Genomic DNA, 25303 nt, shown 5'->3' with positions numbered 1-25303 from the left:
ACTATGCACTTCTTTAGCCTCTAAACATGACTGGAGTGTCTCAGTAGACATATATTTATATATTTGCACCCACCTTTATCATGACCTCACCAGTTAAGAACACGTCCTCTTGGATGACAGAACATTATTCTTCCAGAGAAGTGCATGATGCCCTACAGCTCCCCTCTGCATGTTCTTGAGTTTCCCCTATTTTTAACCTAACGTTGTATCCCTGAGATTCAAGAGATTCAAAGGCTTTATCGTCATAATATAAGACGTAAGAAAAACAATAAAACTAATTTAAAAAACAATAAAAAATGGTCCAAGAAGACACGGAGTAGAACAAAATAGTGTAAGATGATGTTGCAAGACCAATGTGCAGGTAATGCACATATATACTATGTATATGTAAAAGATGTTGCAGAGAATGTTGTTACCAAGTAGGATTCCATATACATTTAAATAGAATAATATATAGAAAGTAAAATTAAATACTGTACAGTGAAATAAAATGCTGTTAATTGTAGTAGTAATAAATAAATAAATGTTGACATGGAGAAGAATATAAATAAGAATGTGTTTAAATATCCAAAAGGTGTTTTTAAGAGTGCAACATAATGGAAAATAAAAGAAGATAAAATATAAGCCTTGCATCACAACATCTGGAGGCTTCTTTCAGTGAGTCTTGGTGTGGGCTGCATGGAGACCCTTATTCAGGCATTTGGGTCTCCCTGTTTTTATTTAGTGTTACTTTCCATTTACAAAGATAGCCCTAATGTTTGTTCTGGTAATTGATATCATCCATCATCCTAAAGAAGGGGGGGACTTACTCTCCGCAGCTTTTTGTCCAGATATGCTGAGCGTTGCAGTCTGTGTGTGTGCAGTCCAGTAAGTGAAGGAGACGGATCCCTGCAGACTGCAGATTTACTGCCACAGATGGCTGAGAAAACAGTTTGAATCTTGTTCAAAACCTCATCCTGATTATATTTCGTGTGTGTGCGCGCCTGTGCTCGTGCGTGCGTCATTCATTTTGTTTCTTATTTAAATACTCTTTTAGCACAGTAACAATGCAAAGATTAATGATGAAGCACTCAGCCTGCAAATGTGTTTTAGAGAATTTAAATAAATTGAGAAAATAACAAATTGAAATTCATGAAGCATAGCCTAATGGTAAAGAATAGTCTATTTGGGAAAATACACTTGTTTTCTTTCATTAATTATGCTGAATGTGAGCCATAGTCCTTTGCTGTATACGGTCCTGTCGCTATCTTCCTTCCCCGTCTCTCTCATGGACTGTCCAATAAAGCCAAATCAATTAAACCCAATTAAATAAAGCTGGAGCCAGAACATAATTAGCATAACTTGAAGACCCCGTTGGTAAAGGCTAGCCAGGCAACATCCAAAGGTAGAAAAATACCCCCAACCCCACATATAAAGCTCGCTAATTAGCATGTTATTTCAAAAAACTTGAATTTGTTCCTTAAATATGTTGTTGCTATATATTGTATGAACATGTATTCCTCTGGTATCTCTACATGTTGCCCAGGAAACACTTCATCAATTCAAGAATCATATAGTTGAGTTTCTATTGACCTTTTCTGTGTGTTTTCAATTTCCACCCTGGAAACAATAAGCATTTAAAGTTAATATGTTGTTACCATAAAATGAAATAACAAATTGTCAAAATGTACTTTAAATAGGTTAACAGATAAATGACGTCTACCATGTGACCTAATGTCCAGTGAAGTACCTGTTTGGCACAGATCTGGATGGAAAATAGAAACTGAATTAAAATCAGGATTCCACCAGGCTTCATGAACATCATATAGCTGCTGTGTATAAAAATACACATTTGTATGTATTTCGATTTGCAAATGTGTTCCCACATAGGTGTATTTACAAGCGGTTTGTGTGTACCTGCATGCTTTACTATACTATAATACTATACAGCTTCACATATCATATCAACATCCTCATGCATTATGCAGTGCTCGTGTAACATCCAAGCGACTGTGAGCTCATTTCAAAGAATCTGACACTTTCCCACATTTCACAACACCAGAGGAAGTCATTATCTTTTTCTTTTTTTTCTAGTCTAGTTGGCAAAGACGTCAGACATCAGTTCTGCTTATATTTAAAGGCAACAGATGCTGTTTATCTGTGCTTTTTATTCCAAGATTTGTTTCACCCTCTCCTTGACATCAGCTGTTTGCCTTTGACACAATTATGTCTGATCCCCGAGCCATAATCCAATCCCTCCGTATCCATAGCCGGCCCCAGCTCTACAATTTTGTTCCACCCCGTAAGTTTTAGACAGGAGAATACTATACAATTATTTTGTTGCACCAACTGAATGAAAAAGGGTCTCTGGTCTCCTAGCAACAGTCGGCTGCCACCATGTCCAATGAGGTAAATTTGGTCCTATGAGAAGACGGGAAGTAAAAGTGTAGAGTCCCTTTTTTCTCTCCTCTTCGCTCTTCTGTTTCCATTCTGTCTTCATCATACACTCAACACGTTTAAACAGTTTGTTCCTGTGTACAGAATAGCAAATCACTTCCATGCCGTTTCATGTTGGATTGGTGTTTCTGTGCTCACTGCAAAATGAATAAAACGTTATGTGAATTTTTGAACATCAAACAAAATGCATGCTGCTGAATCTGGCACTCGTATCAGAATCCCTCCTGTGAACATGTAAGTATTTCCCTCCAGCCTTGTACTGCTGGATCAGACACCCCCCCCCCTCTCCACCACTCCCCTCCAACAATTCTGGCAGATGATTTTAGCATCAGTTTAGCGTTGCATTGGCACAGAGCGTCCTATGGGAAGTGTACATGCTCTCTGTGGACCGTGTATTCTCCACACAAGCATGACGTTCAGCATAATTAAATAAGCTCTGCGTGCTCCGTTAATTGCCCGCGGAGGGCTTGTAGGGATTGGGAAATGTTGTGATGTGTGTGTGTGTGTGTGTGTGTGTGTGTGTGTGTGTGTGTGTGTGTGTGTGTGTGTGTGTGTGTGTGTGTGTGTGTGTGTGTGTGTGTGTGTGTGTGTGTGTGTGTGTGTGTGTGTGTGTGTGTGTGTGTGTGTGTGTGTGTGTGTGTGTGTGTGTGTGTGTGTGTGTGTGTGTGTGTGTGTGTGTGTGTGTGTGTGTGTTAGGGTGTGTGTGTGTGCCTGGATGTGTCCCTCTGTTGCATAGAGGTGCCCAGTGTAAAAGGCATGTGCTGACTCTCCTGCAGGATCCTCCCGGGGCAGAGGGTTCCATTCTCCTGCGAAATGCAGGAAATTAAAATGATCTCCCTCTCACACACAAACACACACACACATTCACAACATGTTGCACCAACATATACAGAATTCACACATTCATCAGCCTTCAAACACCTCCTACAGACTTTCACATCCACACATATTGTACACATCTAATCTCAGTCTCTCCTAGCTGACAGCAAACTAAATGACTTAAAGCACTGTTATAGTTTGTGTTTACATTAGAATTATACGCACACATTGGGCTTTACATTTCTTCAAGTTATTAAGTTTGTTTTGTCAGTATTCTGTCATCTGAAATGGTGTATAAGCACTACAGAAGTGCATATTCATTTAATTAGAATAAGAGCTTCATTTGGATGGAAACCTGATTAATGTTTTTGATGACATAACATTGATGACATAACATAAAAATGTTTTCGTTACTAAGGTTTCATATGTTATCTTTTTGATGTGTCTATTATTGTCTCCTTTAGAGATGTCAAGCCAGACAATATCCTGTTGGATGAGCAAGGTAAGGATGTTAACTGTGTGTGTGTGTGTGTGTGTGTGTGTGTGTGTGTGTGTGTGTGTGTGTGTGTGTGTGTGTGTGTGTGTGTGTGTGTGTGTGTGTGTGTGTGTGTGTGTGTGTGTGTGTGTGTGTGTGTGTGTGTGTGTGTGTGTGTGTGTGTGTGTGTGTGTGTGTGTGTGTGTGTGTGTGTGTGTGTGTGTGTGTGTGTTTGTGTCTCTCAGTGCTTATGTGTGTTTCCATACTGTCTCTGTTTATATGATGTTGTCGGTGTGCAGCAGACATGGGCGAAATAACACTCAGCATTTATTTTAGGCTCCTTGTTAAGGGAGGGGAAATAAACATTCAAATATATTTATCAGAACTTATTATATAATTACTTAAAGGTCACCTATTACACAAAATCTACTCTTTCATTTCTCAAACATTTGGGACACATGTGTAAAGGGATTCTGAAAGTTTCAGGAGAAAAGATTTGCTCACTTTTTGTCCTGATCGAGTTATATAAAAACCTGTCTGAAAATGAGCTGATCAGATTTTGGCCACTTTATGATGCCATAACAATTTGTTGTCTTGTGTAACCATTAGCCAATCACCAACCAAGGTAACCCCCCCCCCCCCCACCTTATCACCTGAATCACCTCCTAGAGCACCTGAGTTCTTTTTAACCAAATATCTCTCAGAGGGGCGTGGGGAGGGGCTCCTTATTTTCATCTAAAGTAACGGACAGAGAATCAGCACTTTTGAAACGGCTGAAACAGAGGGGATTATGGGATGCTGCAATGATCTGTTTGGTGGTTGGAGCCAAACACTTCAGAGACATGTTTTGTATATATCCGAGACCTATAATATTTTGATGAAAAAGAGTATAATTGGAGACTTTTAATAGAAAACAGCCAATCTTTACAGTGTGGATTGTCTCGCATCAACCTCTCTTGTATTTGGGGCTTAACAAGTTAATAATTAAAGGAGTTCCACAAGGTTCTGTGCTCGGTCCATTGTCATTTGCAATCTTAATGAACAACATTATTTCTAAACACATACATATTGTATCCTTATTAATTTACCTTATACCATCTTCTAAACATCTTGTATACAATTGTATAGGCTCTGTGCACAAGATGGCGTCTATCAACTTCCGGCGACTGGGTGTGCGGCTGAGTACTTCCGGTTTGAGTACAGAGTTTTGACAGCTTGACAGTTTGTGATGTCACACCGAGAGCAAGAATAAGCGGATTTCGGGGTAAAGAAAAGCGATTGGCCTTCCAGCGTGTAAGAAAGTCGGCACTAAATTGCTGTGTGTCCCTTTGGACAAATTCGTCCCGTTATCAGAATCAGAATACCTTTCTTAGTCCCACACAGGGGAAATTTGCAGCGTTGAAGCAGGAAAGAGCCACAGACAGCTTAGTGTTGAATATCTTACATGCGTTAAAAAGTACTAAGTTATAATATAATAAACAATATGCTAAAATAATATAAGAAGTTGCCCGTTACTTTTCAAAAATACAGATAAAAAACAAATCAAATCTACAAATCAAATCCTGTAGCAGTTCTTAGGATTTAGCAGTAATATATATATTACAGTTATTAAAGATGGCATATATATAAAGTATATATTGCACATAAAGCACATATTGCACATAGTTTCACGGTATTTAACAGCAGCAAGTTACACAATGTTATAATCGGGAGATAGGTTTCCATTCATTTCGGCAAGCCTGGGCAACAACGATTAAAAGATTTCTTGCTCCCAAATCCATTGTGTATTTCATTACAAAAAGCAGTTATACCATACTATGTTTAGGTACTAATGAATTATATCCTCAAAACAAACGCACACATAAATAACAAAGGAAAATACTTAATTTAATAAATCTACAATATGATAACATTTTACAGATTAATTTAATAAACTTTTACAAAACATAGGTTGATGTTATATCGGGGGGGAAAATACATATTTAAACATTTCAATTAGTCTCTTCATATTTAAGTAATGCTAGTTTGAACAATATCCAGAAAGTAGATGCAAAAAATATATATAATGTGTGCATTTCCAACATATCCTCTGAAAGAGTGTTAGTCGTGGAGTTGAGTAGTGAGCCATTAGTTATTTTTTTCGTGGTGCGATGTCTGCTGAGAAGTCCTTGTATGCCTCGCTGACTTTGAGGACATCTGGGTCTGGCAGCTCCCCCCACACGGCCTTGTAACATGTGTATATGATAATTAGGACTTTAAGAACAATTTTACACTCAGACAACAATCACAAAGTTGTAGCAGGCTACATACAATTTCTTAGGACAATATATATTACCTTACACCGTCAGCAACTGTAAACTGCTTTGGGTTAGTGGAAGTGAACACCATGTCACTCACTCTGCCTGGTTTCACACCCTATTCATTACACAAAAGAATTGTCAAATTAATTGAAAAGGTCGTTGATGCAACATACTAAATCAGCTCTTGGCACAAAGGAAATACTCATTAAACCGTGGATTGGTTGTGAACACATACTGTACTTACCATGGTTCTTGGCTTGTGCCATCGCTGCTCTGTTTCAGTGCAGCTGAGGACAGGGGGACAGCAGCTGAGGACAGGGGGACAGCAGCTGAGGACAGGGGGACAGCAGCTGAGGACAGGGGGTACAGCAGCCAGGTTGAGTGTGGAGTAGTGTGCAGTCTGGAAGAGCAGTGCAACATTGTGGTTGCAGAGTGCTGTTCCAGCTACACAGGAACACTTTGCCACTGCAATCTCCACAGGTGAACAGTTCTTAAAACAAAATGTCAGTCATTTTAGGACACTGCTTCAACACAACACAGACAAATGAGAAAGCTGAGCGCAGGCTGATCAGGCAAGTAGTAGGTGTGGGAAAAGGCTAAACCATGTCAGGTTGTCAGTCACATCACATACACAGAAGTTCTGCTGTTTGGAATACTGTCATTTAAGGACATTCAAAACAGATACGCTTGTATAGCCTGTCTCAGCTCTCTCAATGTATTATCTTATATTATAACTACATAAAATAGTGTTAGTAGAACATTGAACAGCTTAACATAGATGTAGGGTACAAAACCCGCACTTACCAAACACTGGCCAATACAAATAATTGGACCCTACATGGATTATACTAACCATTCAGTAAAGAACAGCAGCCGTCACAACCAGTTTCTGGGGTTTCCATGAAAGCAGAGACGGTGTTCAACCTCTCATTAAGAATCTTTGATGAAAGCTAAGTTTGGGTTTAGCTAATGTATTTATCATTTTACACGAGAGGGTTACAAAACAAAAATAAATCTGTAGCCCCTTCATGCTACACACAAATAGCTAGCTACCAGTTGATGTGAGCAAATGTATTGTCACTATGTAATCTGTTGCAACACGTCAGCTAGCTGGGCTTATTTGAATCCTAAATCACAGGTTACCTACTCAAGCCACATCAAAACCGCAGAACATGAACCTGATTGAGGCTTTGAACCGATTAACACTTTTTATTGTCCTCCCTACTCTGAGATCGTGAGGCTTTTCATGCTTTCTCATGGACCTGTAACAGCTAGCCCTGATGCTCACTCTCCCTGAAGGTATACCTTTGTTTGAAACTGTGGGGAATTGAATATCATTCATGTTATCCAAAAAAACGTAATAGTACATCATTAAAACGCTTTACTGTATCAAGACTGTCAAGTTGTCAAAGTTAGCCAGTAACTACAGCTTTGTTTGTCACTTACCTTCATAATTGTCGACGTAGCTGGATATGTAGCTACATCTTGAACCCCTTTTCTCTTTTGCTCCTCGGGGCTGAGCCTGCCGCTTGTACCAGCCGATGTACATCACTGATGTTAACCTTCGGTAGGTCTTGGAGACATCGAGTGTAAAATAGTGCCTATATAATATCTATACGCTATCTATCGCTCTTCCCTCTACCGCTCTACTGTAGACCGGAAGTTTACAACCGCACACACAGCCGCCGGAAGTTGATAGACGCCATCTTGTGCAACTAGCCCATTGTAGATGAAACCAAAATAATTTTCTTCATCTTCTATTCATACACATTCTACCTTAAAACAACTTGATGCAGTTTACCACCGTTTTATTCCTAGATCATCATCTTTATCATTTGTTTCATATTAGTTTATTACATCTCTTAAACAAGTTTACTCCTGATACTTCATCACGTAATACAGGGGGGAAATCTCTTCCACTTTTTCAAATCACAAAGGACTTCATTATCTCTTACCAGTTGTTGAATTTAAACGTTTACTTGTAGAAATCTTTAGAGATGGCTGTATCTGTTTCTAACACTGCTGTTAGGAAGTGCTTGTGTGTAAATGGCTGTGGGCCTTATCACTGTTTTAATTTATTCTGCTGTCATCAGGTTTTCTTGTAAAAGAGATCTTCATCTCAATAACATTTAGTAAGGTCTATAGATATATAGATATCCATGATTATGTTTTAGCTGTAAGTATAGTCACGTTTTTCTGTGAGGAGAAAATTGGAAACGACAGCCGAACAACCTTTCAAGTGCACAGTTTACAGAGAGAAGTGAGTACAGTATGTCCCAAAAGGAACAGGGTCAGAGTTCAGGGACGTGCTCTACACACAAAACCACTGGAATGTCACATTTTTCTTGTCCTTCATTTCATTTTCTTTTGACACATTAATATTTTTTATTTGTAGACATTTCTAAAAGAATACCAAAGCTTTGATGGATTTAGTTGTGAAGGACTTGTGTTTCTTTCTCTCAGGTCACGCTCACCTAACGGACTTCAACATAGCGACGATAATAAAGGACGGAGAGAGAGCCACTGCCTTAGCTGGAACCAAGCCCTACATGGGTAACATAACCATCTTTAACACCATGTTATCATGCCTGATCGCTTCGTGCATATACACATCCATACTGAACAAGAATGGTTATGAGGTTATTGTATTTGTTACTAATGTTACATTTTGAATGGATAGGCTGATAAGAAAGAATGGTCTCTAAATGTGGGTACTGTGATTCAGGAAACTGAAGTCTGTATTTATGAGAGATTTAGTTTATCACTGCTGCTCGAAGGTGCTAGACGGCTGATTTCTCAGCATATTTTTACTCGCTCATCATCACTAAAGAGGCCCTTGTGTGAATTAAGTGACACAAATTACAGCTCTTGTGTTTATTTGTGAAAAACTCAGGCAAAAGTATCCCTTGTCTTGTGAGTCGACTGCACAGCTGAGGAAACATGTTCTTTTGACATTTTGCAAAGTAACACAAGACGCTCTCTGACTACATGTGTGTGCAGTATTTTAAAAAGCTTCTCTGCTCCTGAAGTGTTCTCTGTTTGTGCTTTCAGCCCCAGAGATCTTCCAGTCTTTTGTTAGTGGGGGTACAGGCTATGCCTTTGATGTAGACTGGTGGTCACTTGGGGTGACAATCTTCGAAGTGCTTCGTGGATGGGTAAGACATCTTGGACAATCTGAGTTGTATAGGTTCTAGAGCTGAAATTGCTTCTATTTACCCACTCCTCTTTCCCTACATCATGTCTATTGTTCATTATGTTTGTGTTCATATTTCCTTACCAGAGGCCCTATGATATCCATGCCAGTAACTCGGTGGAGTCCCTGATGCAGCTCTTCAGTACAGTCAGTGTCCAGTACAGCGCAGCCTGGCCCAAGGACCTGGTCTCCCTGCTGAGGAAGGTGAGCGTGACACAATGGGCTATCATCACCTTTCAGGTCTTTCTCTAAAGGAGCAGTGGCAAGATTTTAGTGGCATCTATTGGTGAAGTTGCACATTGCAACCAACTGAAAACGTCTCCGTTCATCACTCCCTTTCAAAGCGCATCAGAGAATCAACAGAGAAAACATATAAACCCAAAGGCTCTTTCTAAAGAAGTAATACACCTTTCATCCAAGATGCAGCCCAAAGTGCTTTACAGAGCAAGACAAATATACAAATATAACAGAGTAAGAAATCCTCAGATTTCTTGTGAAATACTTTAGGTAAAGGTACGTTAGGTACTGTTATGTAGCTCCTGGTTACTGTAGAAACATAGCGGTACAATACAATATTATTTTCCATTTCTGCTAATGTTTTCCCCTAAATCCTACACACTAGACCTTGATTATGTTCCCACTCAGAGGTCATCTGAAATGATATGATATTAGTGCAATGGGAGAGGTTAGTGATTTTGATGTCGTTATAAATTGCGAGATACAAGTCGTCATCTTTTTTAGGGACAACTGATAAGATATAAAGAACACCCCATAAATAGCTCTGAACATTACACTTACCAGTTTCTTTTTTCATTAATCATGATGATGTCATTTTAGTAAGAAATATTATTGTCACTATGTTACAAATTGACAGATTGACAAATTAGGCCATCTATAGACTTAAAGTTGGACTTTAGGAAATTCTGACTAGCAATTGTGTTATATTTTATTTACATGACGATAAATCATTTGTTCAAGATGAATTGATAATTAAATCTGAACATCCTGTAAAATATAAGAAGAAATACCTTTGTAAAAGAATGCCGAAGCAAATGCAGTATATCCTAAATCTATGAGATTCAGGTTAAAGTAGGTATTTGTTAAAGTAGATTGACCCCTTTGCCTGGACACAGATGGTTTCCTTGGCAAGAGAAGCAGGCAGAAAGGGTAGCAAGGATACAAAGCAGATATTGGGGTACATATTGAAGGGAAAAAAACACTGAAGCCAAAGAAACACAGGATAAAGGTACTGTAGGGACACTGGAGCTGGAGGGAGGGAGGATGAGCCGAGACCCTCTGGGCAAAGGAGAAGAAAAACGACAGATGGGAATATGAGGCATGGAAGCACAGAAAATAAGCAAGAGGGTAAGAGAAGGGACAGTGTCTCTTGGTATTAACCAGTGTATTGCTGAGGAAAATATTCATTGTGATCGTAACAAGTGATTTCAGAGTCTCAAATCGTTTTTTTAAATCAAACTTATTTTAGCTATAATAAAAACCAACCCTGTTGTGCTTTTTCTCAACATCGATTAATCTGAATCTGAAGTGAAACCCGGACAATATAATCTCATCCTCTCTGACAGTATTTCCTTAGTCCTTTTTAGACAAGATTTTAGAGTGACTTGTTAAAAAGGATATTTTTTGGCAGAGTGTATATGTAAGCATGAGTGCACGCATGTGTTCTGTGTCTGAGTGAGTGAGCGGAGGTCCCTTCCGCTCTGCTGCTGATCGATTATTACCGTGTCTGGACTCCACCGAGCCAGACGTAGCAGGCCCTGCAGGAGAAAACTGAATCAACCTGTGACCAAAGGAGGAAAATAAAGCACAGGGAGAGAGCTAACATGACAACAAAAGCCACATCCTATTATTGTTTCTAGTGTTTACCCTGAGGAGAAAAATGAAACAGATGGTATTCCATTAAAACACAACCCGTTTTCATTTCCTCTCTGGAGTACGTGACTCCACTCATGTGTGACTTTCACCTGTCTCCATCACCTGCAACACATTTGATCTACTCCTGACAAACAGGGTTTACTAGACTTCATTTTTCTTTTACATATATTTTTTTCAAAATGATTTCATAATAGCATTTCTTACTTTTTCAAAAAAGAGTGCCCCCTGCTTATAATACAACCCAGTCTCACGGCATTTCGTGTTATAGTCACGGCATTTAATCTATTGATTCGTGTTCACCAACACAATTTTCCCCTTTTTTTTTAGCAATGTATTTCTATTGGTAGTATGTTTTCGTGCCTGCACCACGTCTTTTTGTCCAGTCGGGTCTTGGAAGACTGGAATCTGTGTGGTTCATAAAAACATTTTCTTGCTCAATATCAAGCCATGATTATTGATTTTATTTTAATTTGTATAATGTCGGACTTTTTTTGCCGTCCGTGAGGAAAATAAATGGGACTCAGAATACTGAAATCTGTATTTTTAAAATCTTTTTTTCCTTCTAATTTGTTATTCTTTTCTAAATAACACACTGTTATTTACTCAACAATAACACACAATTATCCTTGTTTTTATTTGTTGTTTAATTCTATAATATCGGGCTTTTTTGCATCCGCCAGGAACTGAATTTCAAAATAAAGTCACAGAAAACAGACGTGCGATACACACCCACTGAACTAATTACCCAAGATCCTCAGCTATGGTTGAAGCTCGGTGATTGGATGTTTTAGCCGCAATGCACGTTGGGATATGATGTTAATGCGATATGAAATAACTATCAACAGAATTGCGTTGCCAGGCAACAGCTTGGGGTGAAAACAGTATTTCCGGTCTCGAAGTTTCAATAGTAATCTGCAGTACTCATCAACTAAAAACATCAGTTTATCCTTGTTAATTAAACAACATTGATTGGTTTAAATTGTGTACAATGCTTTTGTGTTTTCCCCCTTCGATTCGGAGAAACAAATAGTTTTTTCTGAGTTTAGAATGGCCGAAGACACTACACTACCCATAATCCTCAGCTATCGTTTGGGACTACAGTCCCTTTGCTTGACAAACCCCGTGATTAATCTTCAAGATCTGTGATTGGATGTTGGAGTGGCAGTGTGCCAAGGTTACGCCGAGTGTCAAACGGCTCTATGAAATGGAATGAAGCCATGGCAGACTATCCAAAACTGGACTTGAACAGGCCCCCCCCCCCCAGAACTACACATGCTGGCTATTGCGTTTCGCTACCTCTGTTCTAAGGCACGTCTCTACTGGGAATTGTAGTTTTAAAATACGTTTTCGTTTTTCCCACAATTAGAAGTTGCCAGTATTAAACTGTGTACACCCCTGGAGGTTTAGGGGATAAGAAACACATTGGTGTTATCAAATTTAAAAAATATAATTAATAAATGGGTGAAAATCGCTTGTGTCCATAATGGGCAGCATTAATATATATCCACATGACAGCTCATTGTTACTTTGTAATTCTACTCCACTACATTTCAGAGGTTAACCTGGTATTTTTACTCCACTACATTTATTTGAGTTACTTTGCAGTTTCTGATTAATGATGTGAAATATAAACAACCCTTAAATCAGACTTTAGTTACACCTGAGTCAAATTCAGGGAAAGGTGATTGTCAAGTGCCAACAATCAGGAGAGATATTTGATAGTTGGTGCTTGAGAAGACTAAACATTTATCTGCAGATCCCTATAAAGTATATTCATTACTCGTTATTCTCTACTAATAGTTCATTAAAGACTGTATATAATTGCTATTTTGCACATCCCTTTCAAGATTTTCTAAGGTTTATTGACATATCATACACAACTACGGTGTAGTTACTGTATGCAATGATGAAAAACTTGGGTCGCAGGTTCCTCAACAGTGCATTACAAGACATCTATCAATATGTGTGTACCTCCACCATTAAACTGTTATATTCTGCACATGTCTTATACTATCTACATACATCTTATAAGAGTATAATTAAATTATGTATAATATCAGTTAAAATAAGTGCTTCAACATAGTTAACATTGCAGGAAAGCAATATATTAGACGTTAAGTACTTTGTTGTTAATATTTATCTGTAGATACCCCCAAAGCTTTTTTCTTATTTAAAAGAAGACCTTAACCTAAAGTATTCTTTAATGTTTAAAGTGGACCTATCATTAGGGATGGTCCGATCGCCAATTTTGGGGCCGATCGCCGGAATCAGTATCGGCCGATACCGATCGCCGATCCGATTGAGTGGGCGGGGCCTAAATGGAAGATTTAAACATCACTTTAAATCTTCCATTTAAAGTGATGTTTAAAACTCAGTTAATGGGGCTCATTCACTGGAGCTTCCACAAACAACAATCAACTTAATTATTACATTCAAATTATGTACATTATTCAAGTTTACATTCACTTTGGATAATAACACGGGAGAAATTAGCAGAAGCGCTCTCTTTTCCTCTCTCCCTCTCTCTCTCCCCCCTCTCTCCCTCTTGGAATCTTGGAGCTGGGCGTGTCTGAAAGCTTGGGGATTTTTTGCGAGCAACGCGACCAACAACCAATCACATGAATCTCCCGCCCCCGACATACAAAGCAAAAAAACCCGGGGATTTTATGCGAGCAATATATATATATATATATATATATAAACTCCCCAAACAGGCGAAAACCTACCAGTTTCACCCACTGTCTCTGCCACCTCCCTCCATGCCTGGTTCCTCCGGTTTGTATCCCGTTAATAGTTCTGGTCGTAAAGAACCGGGTGATTTGCTACCGTAATTTATCGTTTGGAATATGAGGAAATGAACTGCGGTCTGGTTCTCCCTGTGTGTGTGTTTCGCTGTGCTTACCGGTCCGGCGGGCGGAGCTGCAGGATTTCTACTTCACACACGTTGCATACCACTATTTTACTGTCTTTTTCGGACACCTTAAAATAATGCCAGACCAGTGAAGCCATTTTGGCGAGCTTGTTTTGCCGCACACAGAGAAAAGGGTCATGTATTTTACGTCATGCGATCGGCTCTCGCGATCGGCATGTTTAGAGAGCACCGATCGATCGGTAGAGAGTGAGTATCGGCCGATCTCGATCGGTGACCGATCGACCGGAGCATCCCTACCTATCATGCTATATTTGAATAATATATTGTAGGGCCATACCTATATAAAACATGACTGCTCATTTCGCTCTATTTGCTCTGTTTTAGCCCTGTTTTTGCAAGGGCTGAATCTGAGAAGTCTTCTTCGCTGCTTTTGTGGCAGACTACAGCGCCACCTACAGGCCTGGCATATGTACTACAGCGTCTCCAGCACTTTCGAACGGCAATGGCCGTGGCTGTCTCCGCCTGATAGGTGGAGAGTTGCCCACATAGGCGGAGGTCCTCGTTCCTGACGTCAGAGAATTTTTCAAATCTGTATCAGTCTGTATCAGATCCGTTGCAGCCCCGTTTTTAGAGATTTGGGTATGGAGGAAAAGAGAGAGGGTTGTGTTTCCTGACACTTGGTGAGTTCCCTGACACACCGGGGATACATATTCATGTATAAAAGATGTGCAAAAGTGCATTTTGCATGATAGGTCCCCTTTAAATAAAGCCTTATTAGTTTGTCTGTTTTGCACATCCTCCTATTAATATATTTGTACATCCAGCACTAAACTGTTTTATTGTAGAGATCACTTACAGTATCTTCTTGATATTTTATATTCTATATTTCTATCATTGACCTTCTACTTTCCCCCTATTTCAACCCAGTATCACGGCATTTCGTGTTCACCAACACGATTTTTAATCTATTGATTCGTGTTCACCAACACGATTTGCCCCTTTTTTTTGTGTTGCACAGCACGATTTTAAAAGCAATGTATTTCTACTGGTAATGTATTTCGTGCCTACAGGCTGCAGCACGTCTCTTTCTCCGGTCGGGTCGAGGAAGACCGGAAGCTGTGTGGTTCATAAAAACATGTTCTTACTCAATATCAAGCCACAGTTATTGCTTTTATTTTAAATCGTATAATTTCGGACTTTTGTTGCCGTCTGTGAGGAACATAAATGGGGCTCAGAGCCTCAGGATACTGAAATCTGTATTTTTTAAATCTTGTTTTCCTTCTAATTTGTTATTCTTTTCAAAATAAGACACTGTTATTTACTCACCAATAACACACAATTATCCTTGCTTTTATTTATTGGTTTAATTCCATAATCTCGGGCTTTTTTGGCGTCCGTCAGGAACTGAATTTCAAAATAAATATAACCGGAAACAGACGTAGGCATTTCGAGCGATTACCCAAGATCCTCAGCTATGGTTTTAAGCTCGCTGATTGGATGTGTTAGCCGCAATGCATGCTGGGATTTGGTGTTTATATTATATGAAATCCGGAAAACATTTTTAAATAATAAAATAATACTTAATTCCGAGTGCTCTTGCTTTTCTCTTTGAAAGTCATCACATAACGGCATTGTAATACACGGTTCGGCTGCATTACATATTACAGATCTGCCGTAGTTCTTTATTTAGAGAGCCCTGATGAGAAGACCTTTGGAAAAACTGGAAGAAATGCAGCCGAAACTGAATACTTGACGTGGATCATAAATATATCAACAATTAAACAACATCTTCAATTTCTCTTCACACAATACGTCTCCTTGCAGTATCAACACTAATTCGGCTGACTTTTACATTTGATCTAATTCACAGATAGGTTATTTACACCATAACGGTGCACAGCTGATAGAAAAGGACTGTAGTTTTAAAAGATATTACTGATTTTCTTTGAATGTAAGAATGTAAACACTGAGTCTGAAATAGTATAGCAATATGCTGTAAAATGATGTTAAAGCATGCATAAAACTATACATCTTCAGATGTTGTACATACACACTAATAATACAAAGTTATTATGGCTGTGTGTACCTTGTGTGCACCTCCTAGTGGTTAAAGCACGTTATTGAATTATTGTTTTTATGTGTTATATTTGATTAAAAAAATATTAAGAGTACATACTTTCATAGGGGGAAAGTATAAATATAGAAATATAGAATATAAAAATCAAGAAGATACTATAAGTGATCTCTACAATAAAACAGTTTAGTGCAGGATGTACAAAGATATTAATAGGAGGAGGTGCAAAACAGAAAAACGGATTAACCTTTATTTAAACATTAAATAACAGATTAAGGTCTTTGGGGTATCTATCTACAGATAAATATTAAGCCTGACAAAGTACTTAACGTCTAATATATTGCTTTCCTGCAATGTTAACTATGTTGAAGCACTTATTTTAACTGATATTATACACATTAATTATACTCTTATGTATGTAGATAGAATAAGAAATAAGAAATGTAATGCACTGTTGAGGAACCTGTGACCCAAGTTTTTTATGCATTGCATAACTACACCGTAGTTGTGTATGATATGTCAATAAACCTTTGAAAATCTTGAAAGGGATGTGCAAAATAGCCATAATATACAGTCTTTAATTAACTATTAGTAGAGAATAACGAGTAATGAATATACTTTATTACTTGTTTCCATTCATGTCAATTGCAGATACATGTTTAGTCTTCTCAAGCACCAACTATCAAATATCTCTCCTGATTGTTGGCACTTGACAATCACCTTTCCTGAATTGTACTCAGGTGTAACTAAAGTCTGATTTAAGGGTTGTTTATATTTCACATAATTAATCAGAATCTGCAAAGTAACTCAAATAAGTGTAGTGGAGTAAAAATACCAGGTTAACCTCTGAACTGTCGTGGAGTAGAATTACAAAGTAACAATGAGCTGTCATGTGGGTATATATTAATGCTATATATTAATGCTGCGCATTATGGACACAAGCGATTTTCACCCATTTATTAATTATATGTTTTACATTTGATAACACCAATGTGTTTAATACTGGCAACTTCTAATTGTGGGAAAAACGAAAACGTTCAGTAGAGACGTCCCATAGAACATTTTGCGAAACACAATAGACAGCATGTGTAGTTCTGGGGGGGTGTTCGATTCCAGTTTTGGATAGTCTGGCGTGGTTTCGTTCCATTTCACACAGCTGTTTGACGCGTAACCTTACGGGGACTGTGGTCCTAAACGATAGCTGGGGATTATGGGTAGTGTAGTGTCTTCGGCCATCCTAAACTCAGAAATGTTGACAATCGCAATGATGCTCGAAATGTCCCTTATAGGCCTACGTCTGTTTTCGGTTATTTTTATTTTGAAATTCAGTTCCTGACGGACACCAAAAAAGCCCGAGATTATGGAATTAAACCAATAAATAAAGGAAATTAGAAGGAAAACAAGATTTAAAAAATACAGATTTCAGTATCCTGAGGCTCTGAGCCCCATTTATGTTCCTCACAGACGGCAACAAAAGTCCGAAATTATACGATTTAAAATAAAAGCAATAATTGTGGCTTGATATTGAGTAAGAACATGTTTTTATGAACCACACAGCTTCCGGTCTCCCACGACCCGACCGGAGAAAAATACGTGCTGCAGGCAGTAGAAATACATTGCTTTTAAAATCGTGCTGTGAAACACAAAAAAAGGGGCAAATCGTGTTGGTGAACACGACTCAATAGATTAAAAATCGTGTTGGTGAACACGAAATGCCGTGAGACTGGGTAGCTAGAAGTTATAAAGAAAAAGACATGTGTGTAGTGTGTTGAATTACAATAGTTGCTTTACCATAGTTGAGTTATTCTATTTATATTTAACTCTTTGGGCTCCATATTCTTGTGTGCATGCCTGTAAAACAAATAGAAAAAAAACGTAATAATTTACTTTGACATGATACAGTTTCAATTGAAATGTTATGGCTAAACAGTCACATGAAGGTAAGGATTTTATATACTGTACATTTAAACGAAATGTATGTGGCTCTACTTCAGCTAGCCCAGCCATACACACTACTTTGCCACGGTCACACAGAAACTCTGCTTTTATGGCCTTTTAAACTTTTCTGAATAACGGTGATTAGTTTTTTGTTTTTTTATTGCTTTATCTTTCTTGAAGAACCTTCATTTGCATGTCTTTAAGGAGGCATTGTTTTAATTGTGAAGGTGGTGATATATGTACACTAAGTGGTTGTGGTTGGGTTACTTTTGGTGCTTGTTACTGTCTGCAGACATGTGGGATTGGGAATTTGTCAAGTTTCATGTCCTGGAAATAAGAGTTTGGCTGTGAGTGTGAACAACAGTTGTGACAGTGTTATTTCTATATGACCTGATGTAGGTGACGTAAGTGACATTGTGTGTGTGTGTGTGTGTGTGTGTGTGTGTGTGTGTGTGTGTGTGTGTGTGTGTGTGTGTGTGTGTGTGTGTGTGTGTGTGTGTGTGTGTGTGTGTGTGTGTGTGTGTGTGTGTGTGTGTGTGTGTGTGTGTGTGTGTGTGTGTGTGTGTGTGTGTGTGTGTGTGTGTGTGTGTGTGTGTGTGTGTGTGTGTGTGTGTGTGTGTGTGTGTGTGTGTTCACAGCTACTGACAGTGAACCCAGAGCATCGTTACTCCAGTCTGTCTGCCATGCAGGCATCTGCCTACCTCACTGACGTCAACTGGGACGCCGTGTACGAGAAGACCATCGAGGCCGGATTTGTTCCTAATGTCAGTTTGATGCTATCACACACACACACACACACACACACACACACACACACACACACACACACACACACACACAGTATACAATAAACACTTAGAGGCAAAAACCAGTTTCCCTCGTGTTTGCAGATCGTAAAAAGTGTGTATAGCAACTAAATAATGCATGAGAAAGTGATTGCAGCTCCTTCATGGTGTGTCACTCTGGTTCATGTACATTATGTGTGTTATTCAGTATTGTATACTCACTATACATGTGTGCACTCTGTGTATAGTGCAGTTGATTTATGACCCTGTGTGGGGGCTTCTTATTATCTCCTGTGCATCTCCCTGCCACAGAAAGGGCGCCTCCACTGCGACCCCACCTTTGAGCTGGAGGAGATGATCCTGGAGTCGCGTCCCCTTCACAAGAAGAAGAAGAGGCTGGCCAAGAACAGATCTCGAGATAATAGCAAGGATTCTCAGTCTGTGAGTGACATCTCTGCTGGTGTGTTGGGTTGAGTGGGGTTGATAACATACAAGTGCCTCCCTGTTATTCCCCTGAGCTAAACATATTTACTTTTGGTTTTCTTTATAAAATTATCAAAATACATCATATCAGACTTGATTTGGAATAGAAATTCAAAATCCAAACTTATTTCAATTGTTTATTTCCCCACGATATAATATTAGAAAATGTGATTATTGACTATGTTTTCAATTCATTTCTCTTGTTTGGCAAATGAAATACACTTTTAAAGAGTGTGGGCAGGAAGAGATTCAGTAATCATAACTGTAAAAGCATGGAAAAATATTTAAGGTGCTGGATTATTAACATGAAATTATCATTTGTGTATTATTTACATGTTGTGAATATTTGAATATTTTTTATATATTATGGTGATCAACAATTCAAGTGCATTGGGACATCCTTAATCTTGATTCACAATGTTTCAGATGTTACCAATAGTGTAAAGAAATAACAGAAATGTTATTTAGTTTTGAGTAAATCAGACGGTAATCATACGTGCAAACAGCAAAGGACCAATTTGTGTACATTTGAGTATTTAAAAAGAGAGGTCACATTCCTCGGATTAACTAAAGATCTGCACCATCTTTCATTTTTTGATACAAGAGATAAGATAGTGTAAAGCTGCATAACCCCGGGGTTTAAAGCAGGCGCATTCACACTGCGGTACTTTTCCCACAAAGGTTCATGCGAACTTAGTTCATGATCGCGTTCACACCAAAAAGAGCCAGTACTAAAATTAGTTCATGCGAACCTTTTTACCCCCTCGAAAGTCCCTGCGAGAGAGCAGGGACTCGAGCGGCTCTTTTGTGAGAAAAGAGCTATATTTCTGATTGGCTGGGCGGATTGCAAACCACGCCCCGTAAAACTCCCAAAAAGTTTTGTGAAGCCGCCATTTTATTATCCTCGCATTAGCATTATTAGCATTAGCATTAGCCTTACTAACTTATGGCAACACAACATAAAACATGGGAGCGGTGGAGATGAGGAGGTGTCGGCGTTCTGGCGATTTACTCGGAAGGCTTCAGTAGAAGCTGCTGGGAGTCCCAGCAGCTTCTACTGAAGCCTTCCCCAACTCCGGGGACTTCCGGCCGGGGACTTTGGGCGGCAGCATACGCCGTGAAGTGGTTTGCGGCCTGCCCGTAAACCCAAAGCAGAAGAAGAAGAAGTGACGTCAGCGGCTTCATTTGCCTAATCCTCCCCCAGGGACTTTTTCCGGTGTGAACGCGATCTGTACTTAGTTCATGCGGACTAAAGAGTTCGCATGAACTAAGTTCGCATGAACCTTTAGCCGCGTTCACACTGCGGTACTTTTCCCACAAAGGTTCATGCGAACTTAGTTCATGCGAACTCTTTAGTCCGCATGAACTAAGTACAGATCGCGTTCACACCGGAAAAAGTCCCTGGGGGAGGATTAGGCAAATGAAGCCGCTGATGTCACTTCTTCTTCTTCTGCTTTGGGTTTACTGGCAGGCCGCAACCCACTTCACGGCGTATACTGCCGCCCAAAGTCCCCGGCCGGAAGTCCCCGGAGTTGGGGAAGGCTTCAGTAGAAGCTGCTGGGAGTCCCAGCAGCTTCTACTGAAGCCTTCCGAGTAAATCGCCAGAACGCCGACACCTCCTCATCTCCACCGCTCCCATGTTTTATTTTGTGTTGCCATAAGTTAGTCTCTCTGCGTTTCTGCGCTGGGCTAATGCTAATGCTAATAATGCTAATGCGAGGATAATAAAATGGCGGCTTCACAAAACTTTTTGGGAGTTTTACGGGGCGTGGTTTGCAATCCGCCCAGCCAATCAGGAATATAGCTCTTTTCTCAAAAAAGAGCCGCTCGAAAGTCCCTGCTCTCTAGCAGGGACTTTCGAGGGGGTAAAAAGGTTTGCATGAACTACTTTTAGTACCGGCTCTTTTTGGTGTGAACGCGATCATGAACTAAGTTCGCATGAACCTTTGTGGGAAAAGTACCGCAGTGTGAACGCGGCTTTTGTGGGAAAAGTACCGCAGTGTGAATGCGCCTATGTTCTGGTGATGAGGAGGATTTATAAACTGTGAGGATGAAAGTGGGATTCAAGATGTCACTGCATCTGTTAAAATGCCTTTATTCCCTCTGATGAAAGAAAGTGTTATTTTTAGCTTTTGTCACATTTAAAATGGTGATTTGCCACTATACAATGCTATGATTTGCTGTTCCCTGTTAATGTGATCTTTGTGGAGATCCAGGTTGTGTTATTTTCACTGTAGGCGGTAAGCAGATGATTATGAAGAGGACCCCTGCACACCCACATGTGTCTGAGGAAATGATAGCCTGCTGTATAGGAGTGTTCCTCATAGATACCTCACAGATGAGGGGGGGCAGTCTTGGATTAATGCTGCTCAGGTTTACCTTGCTTTCCACTCTGTCAGTTCCTGTCAAAAATGCATATTTTTAGATTGGAGGTGAGCCAAATCCCACAACCTTTCCTCCCTCAGCTGTTGTGAGCCTCGGCTCCGAAGACACAATCAATGGCTGTTAGTGCTGGAATGGAGTGTGGCAGTGATGATGTGTCTGTAGGCCGACTTCGAGGTTAGGATCACATGTGCTCCCCCCACATAAAGCAATGGGATTTTTCCATTGGAATTGTTGAATATTGAAGTAAATAAGATCCGTGACAAATACACACTTGATAGTTACATGTTTGCTCAGCAGGAAAAACCTCGACATATTAATAGCACTTTTTGAGTTTTGAAACACAAGTGCAATTGCCAAAGTAAAACACTAAAGTTAACCTTATTTTGGGGATCTAACCAAAAACACAGACGAGGGAACTGGATATGGTAAAATGCTGACTCATCCGGGTATTAGGACTCATTCCTGCAAAACAAGATTCCTTATACAAAAATAAACTGTATGTACAAGCATGCTAGCTGCAGGTATCTTGTACGTTTGCAGATTAGTTGCGTCTTTAGAGATTATGGCTGTTTCTGAAAGGTCTCTAGTTTACTGTCATACTTATTTATATTTGTTTTATTTCTCTTGTCCTGAACTGTGGGGAATAAGATAACTCAGTAGATTATTATACAAGTCAAAATTACTACACCAATCATGTTCATGCCTGGAGTTGGATGAGAAGTTAAAACCATTTTTACGCCTATCCGTTTTGTACTGATGTTTCTGAGCCAGCAGCCCCTTAGCTTAGCATACAAACATGTTTTACAGAAAACAGAGTTTGGGAGTGTCCCTATGGCGTTTTGTTTCTTCCAAGCAACGCTCTTCTAGTTAAAGAAAAGATGTTGACAGCACTGTTAAATGTCCCCTTGGTTAGCCTTAATTAGATCCAGGGCTCCATTTCACAGTACCCCCTATAATAGGCAATGATATCCAACGTATTGTTGTCTCCTCGCTCTAAGGCTGTCAGATTGAGCAGTAACAACCTCATCCAGAGAAAGGACGAGAGCAAAAACCCTTCCGTAGATGATCATTAGAAAAAAAATCTAGTAGCCCAGATAGATAATAAATAGCAATGGGGTTTTTAGGTTAACTCCATACTGAAGTGTGGGTGAAGAACATTACATTAGGCTACACCAGAGCAAATGTTCTAAAACTAAATAATTATCCCTGAGTGTTGTTGTGATTTCCCTCTGTCATCATTCACCTGGATTGATTAGGAGTTATGCAGATCATCTGCTGGCTCCTGATTACTCCTGAGAGGAGCTTGGTGCATTTCCCAGTTGGCCAATCAGAGTGATTGAAAGGACAGATCTCCTTTCAGCACATACTGGCCGTTTCTCAATGTCGAGTAAAGCTGCTGCAGAGCCACTATTTCAAGTATACTACGTCATCGAGTGCGCCGAATGCTGGGCATTTAACATGCATTTAAACAGTCCTTTGGCGCCACTCGATGACGTACTTGAAATAGTGGCTCTGCAGCAGGTTTACTCGACATTGAGAAACGGCCACGGTCACACAGAAACTCTGCTTTTATGGCCTTTTAAACTTTTCTGAATAACGGTGATTCGTTTTTTGTTTTTTTATTGCTTTATCTTTCTTGAAGAACCTTCATTTGCATGTCTTTAAGGAGGCATTGTTTTAATTTAGAAGGTGGTGATATATGTACACTAAGTGGTTGTGGTTGGGTTACTTTTGGTGCTTGTTACTGTCTGCAGACATGTGGGATTGGGAATTTGTCAAGTTTCATGTCCTGGAAATAAGAGTTTGGCTGTGAGTGTGAACAACAGTTGTGACAGTGTTATTTCTATATGACCTGATGTAGGTGACGTAAGTGACATTGTGTGTGTGTGTGTGTGTGTGTGTGTGTGTGTGTGTGTGTGTGTGTGTGTGTGTGTGTGTGTGTGTGTGTGTGTGTGTGTGTGTGTGTGTGTGTGTGTGTGTGTGTGTGTGTGTGTGTGTGTGTGTGTGTGTGTGTGTGTGTGTGTGTGTGTGTGTGTGTGTGTGTGTGTGTGTGTGTGTGTGTGTGTGTGTGTGTGTGTGTGTGTGTGTGTGTGTGTGTGTGTGTGTGTGTCTTCTTGTGTGCACTCCGTTATTACCCAGATTATTAAATTATGAAGCCTTCACTGCTGTTGTCATGGTCTCAAGTGCTTTCGGAAATATGAGCTTCTATTTTTGTCTCGGGCCAAACATCCAATTTGAGGAGCACAAACAATTCATGACTCGCTCAAAAAGAGCATCGGAGGATAAGAAGCAAAATGAGGAAAAAGACATTTCAACCTCAAATAATTGGAGATGACATAGTTCCCTCCGCAGCTCCTAATGATCATACTCTGATTGATGCTGATGTTTTCCGCCTGCAGGAGAACGACTACCTCCAGGAGTGCCTTGAAGTGGTGCAGCAGGAGTTCATGATCTTCAACCGAGAGAAGTAAGAGAACACGAGCAGCAGAGCGTCCATACATGGTGATCAACGCAGAGAGATGCAAAGGGAGAACAGCACTGTGCGGCCCTTCTCCTTCGTCCAAAGGCACATCATGTCTCCATGAAGGAGAACGCGTTAAACTGTTTTCACCAGTGGCCATTGTTCTGCATTGTGCTAACATCACTCTCCAAAGTATGCGCCTCTATCCCAACTCCTCTTGGATATCAATGAGAGCAACACAATATCAATCCGACAGTTTTGTCAGATTTGTTCACACATTGATTTAGTCAGAAGATGACACTAATCATGCCTCCCTGCTCAGAGAACGTTCTCTGTCCTCAGTCCTGAGTTGGGGAAGTATTTTAAGTAGAAGTTATTAGAAAGGAATAATTATTTTACTTAATTTCCTTTAATACTCTACTGTACTTAGTCATATGTACAAACATGCACTTGGTCACAGTGAACTCAACAAAATTGTTTTGTGGCCGTTATTCAAAAATGTAATTAGGACAATTTCCCATAAATGCCTAAAACATTAAAATGATCAGTGATGACATTTTGGCCAGTCATGGGTTGAAGTTTTGAACAACTTGCAAAGAACTAGTCATGTTTTAACTAGATAGTTTATTATGACTGCTAAAAAGAATGGGCAGATCTCTTTAAAGGAATAGTTTTTTTTATCATTTTACTTAAAGGTTCACAAATAATGCTTTTATTGTAATAAAGAGTTTAAAGTATCCCCCACCACCAGCTGCATTTGAACAAAGACTTGCACGTGGAGCTAAAAGTGAACGTGCCCTGAAGCGAGAACGGCGTCAGGAGATTATCATCTGCACAGCAAATAGTTATTTATGAGCTATAAGACAAAATAAAGTGTGCAGTGCATCTGGATGCAGTTTCTGGTACAGGAAGTTATTTAGTTTACAGGAGAGGAGTGCATTTTATTCCAAACCTGTCTGACCGCCAAGCCTCTGTGAGGAAATGACTTGGATACGTTCAGTAAATCGTAAATTACAGAAGGTTATAAAATCCCCCCCTTCTGCGGCTATAATATTATGCCTCTAATCTTTTTGTAGATGTCAGTAAAATATACACAGTACATCATAAATATAGACTATGAGGTCCGTCTCATTGGATGTGTGTCCTCTCTGAGATGTTAATGGAGGAATATTGGTTCAGCGCGGCTCTA

The 25303-nt window shown here is 39.6% G+C and overlaps 1 protein-coding gene across 1 annotated transcript in view; it reads left to right on the top strand.

Moving 5' to 3' along the window:
* LOC117459366 (serine/threonine-protein kinase 32C) overlaps nucleotides 1-25303 on the top strand; it is a 148662-nt gene that overhangs the window by 114044 nt on the left and 9315 nt on the right. Inside the window, exons 5-11 of the mRNA XM_034100148.2 lie at nucleotides 3720-3757; nucleotides 8494-8583; nucleotides 9082-9185; nucleotides 9311-9427; nucleotides 18639-18764; nucleotides 19098-19226; nucleotides 24053-24120. Of these exons, the coding sequence (XP_033956039.1) occupies nucleotides 3720-3757; nucleotides 8494-8583; nucleotides 9082-9185; nucleotides 9311-9427; nucleotides 18639-18764; nucleotides 19098-19226; nucleotides 24053-24120 (672 nt within the window). The remainder of the gene's footprint in view (nucleotides 1-3719; nucleotides 3758-8493; nucleotides 8584-9081; nucleotides 9186-9310; nucleotides 9428-18638; nucleotides 18765-19097; nucleotides 19227-24052; nucleotides 24121-25303) is intronic.

The sequence above is a fragment of the Pseudochaenichthys georgianus genome, chromosome 15 (assembly GCF_902827115.2).
Source record: "Pseudochaenichthys georgianus chromosome 15, fPseGeo1.2, whole genome shotgun sequence".
Classification (NCBI taxonomy): Eukaryota; Metazoa; Chordata; class Actinopteri; order Perciformes; family Channichthyidae; genus Pseudochaenichthys; species Pseudochaenichthys georgianus.
This window is presented reverse-complemented; position numbering and strand designations above follow the sequence as displayed.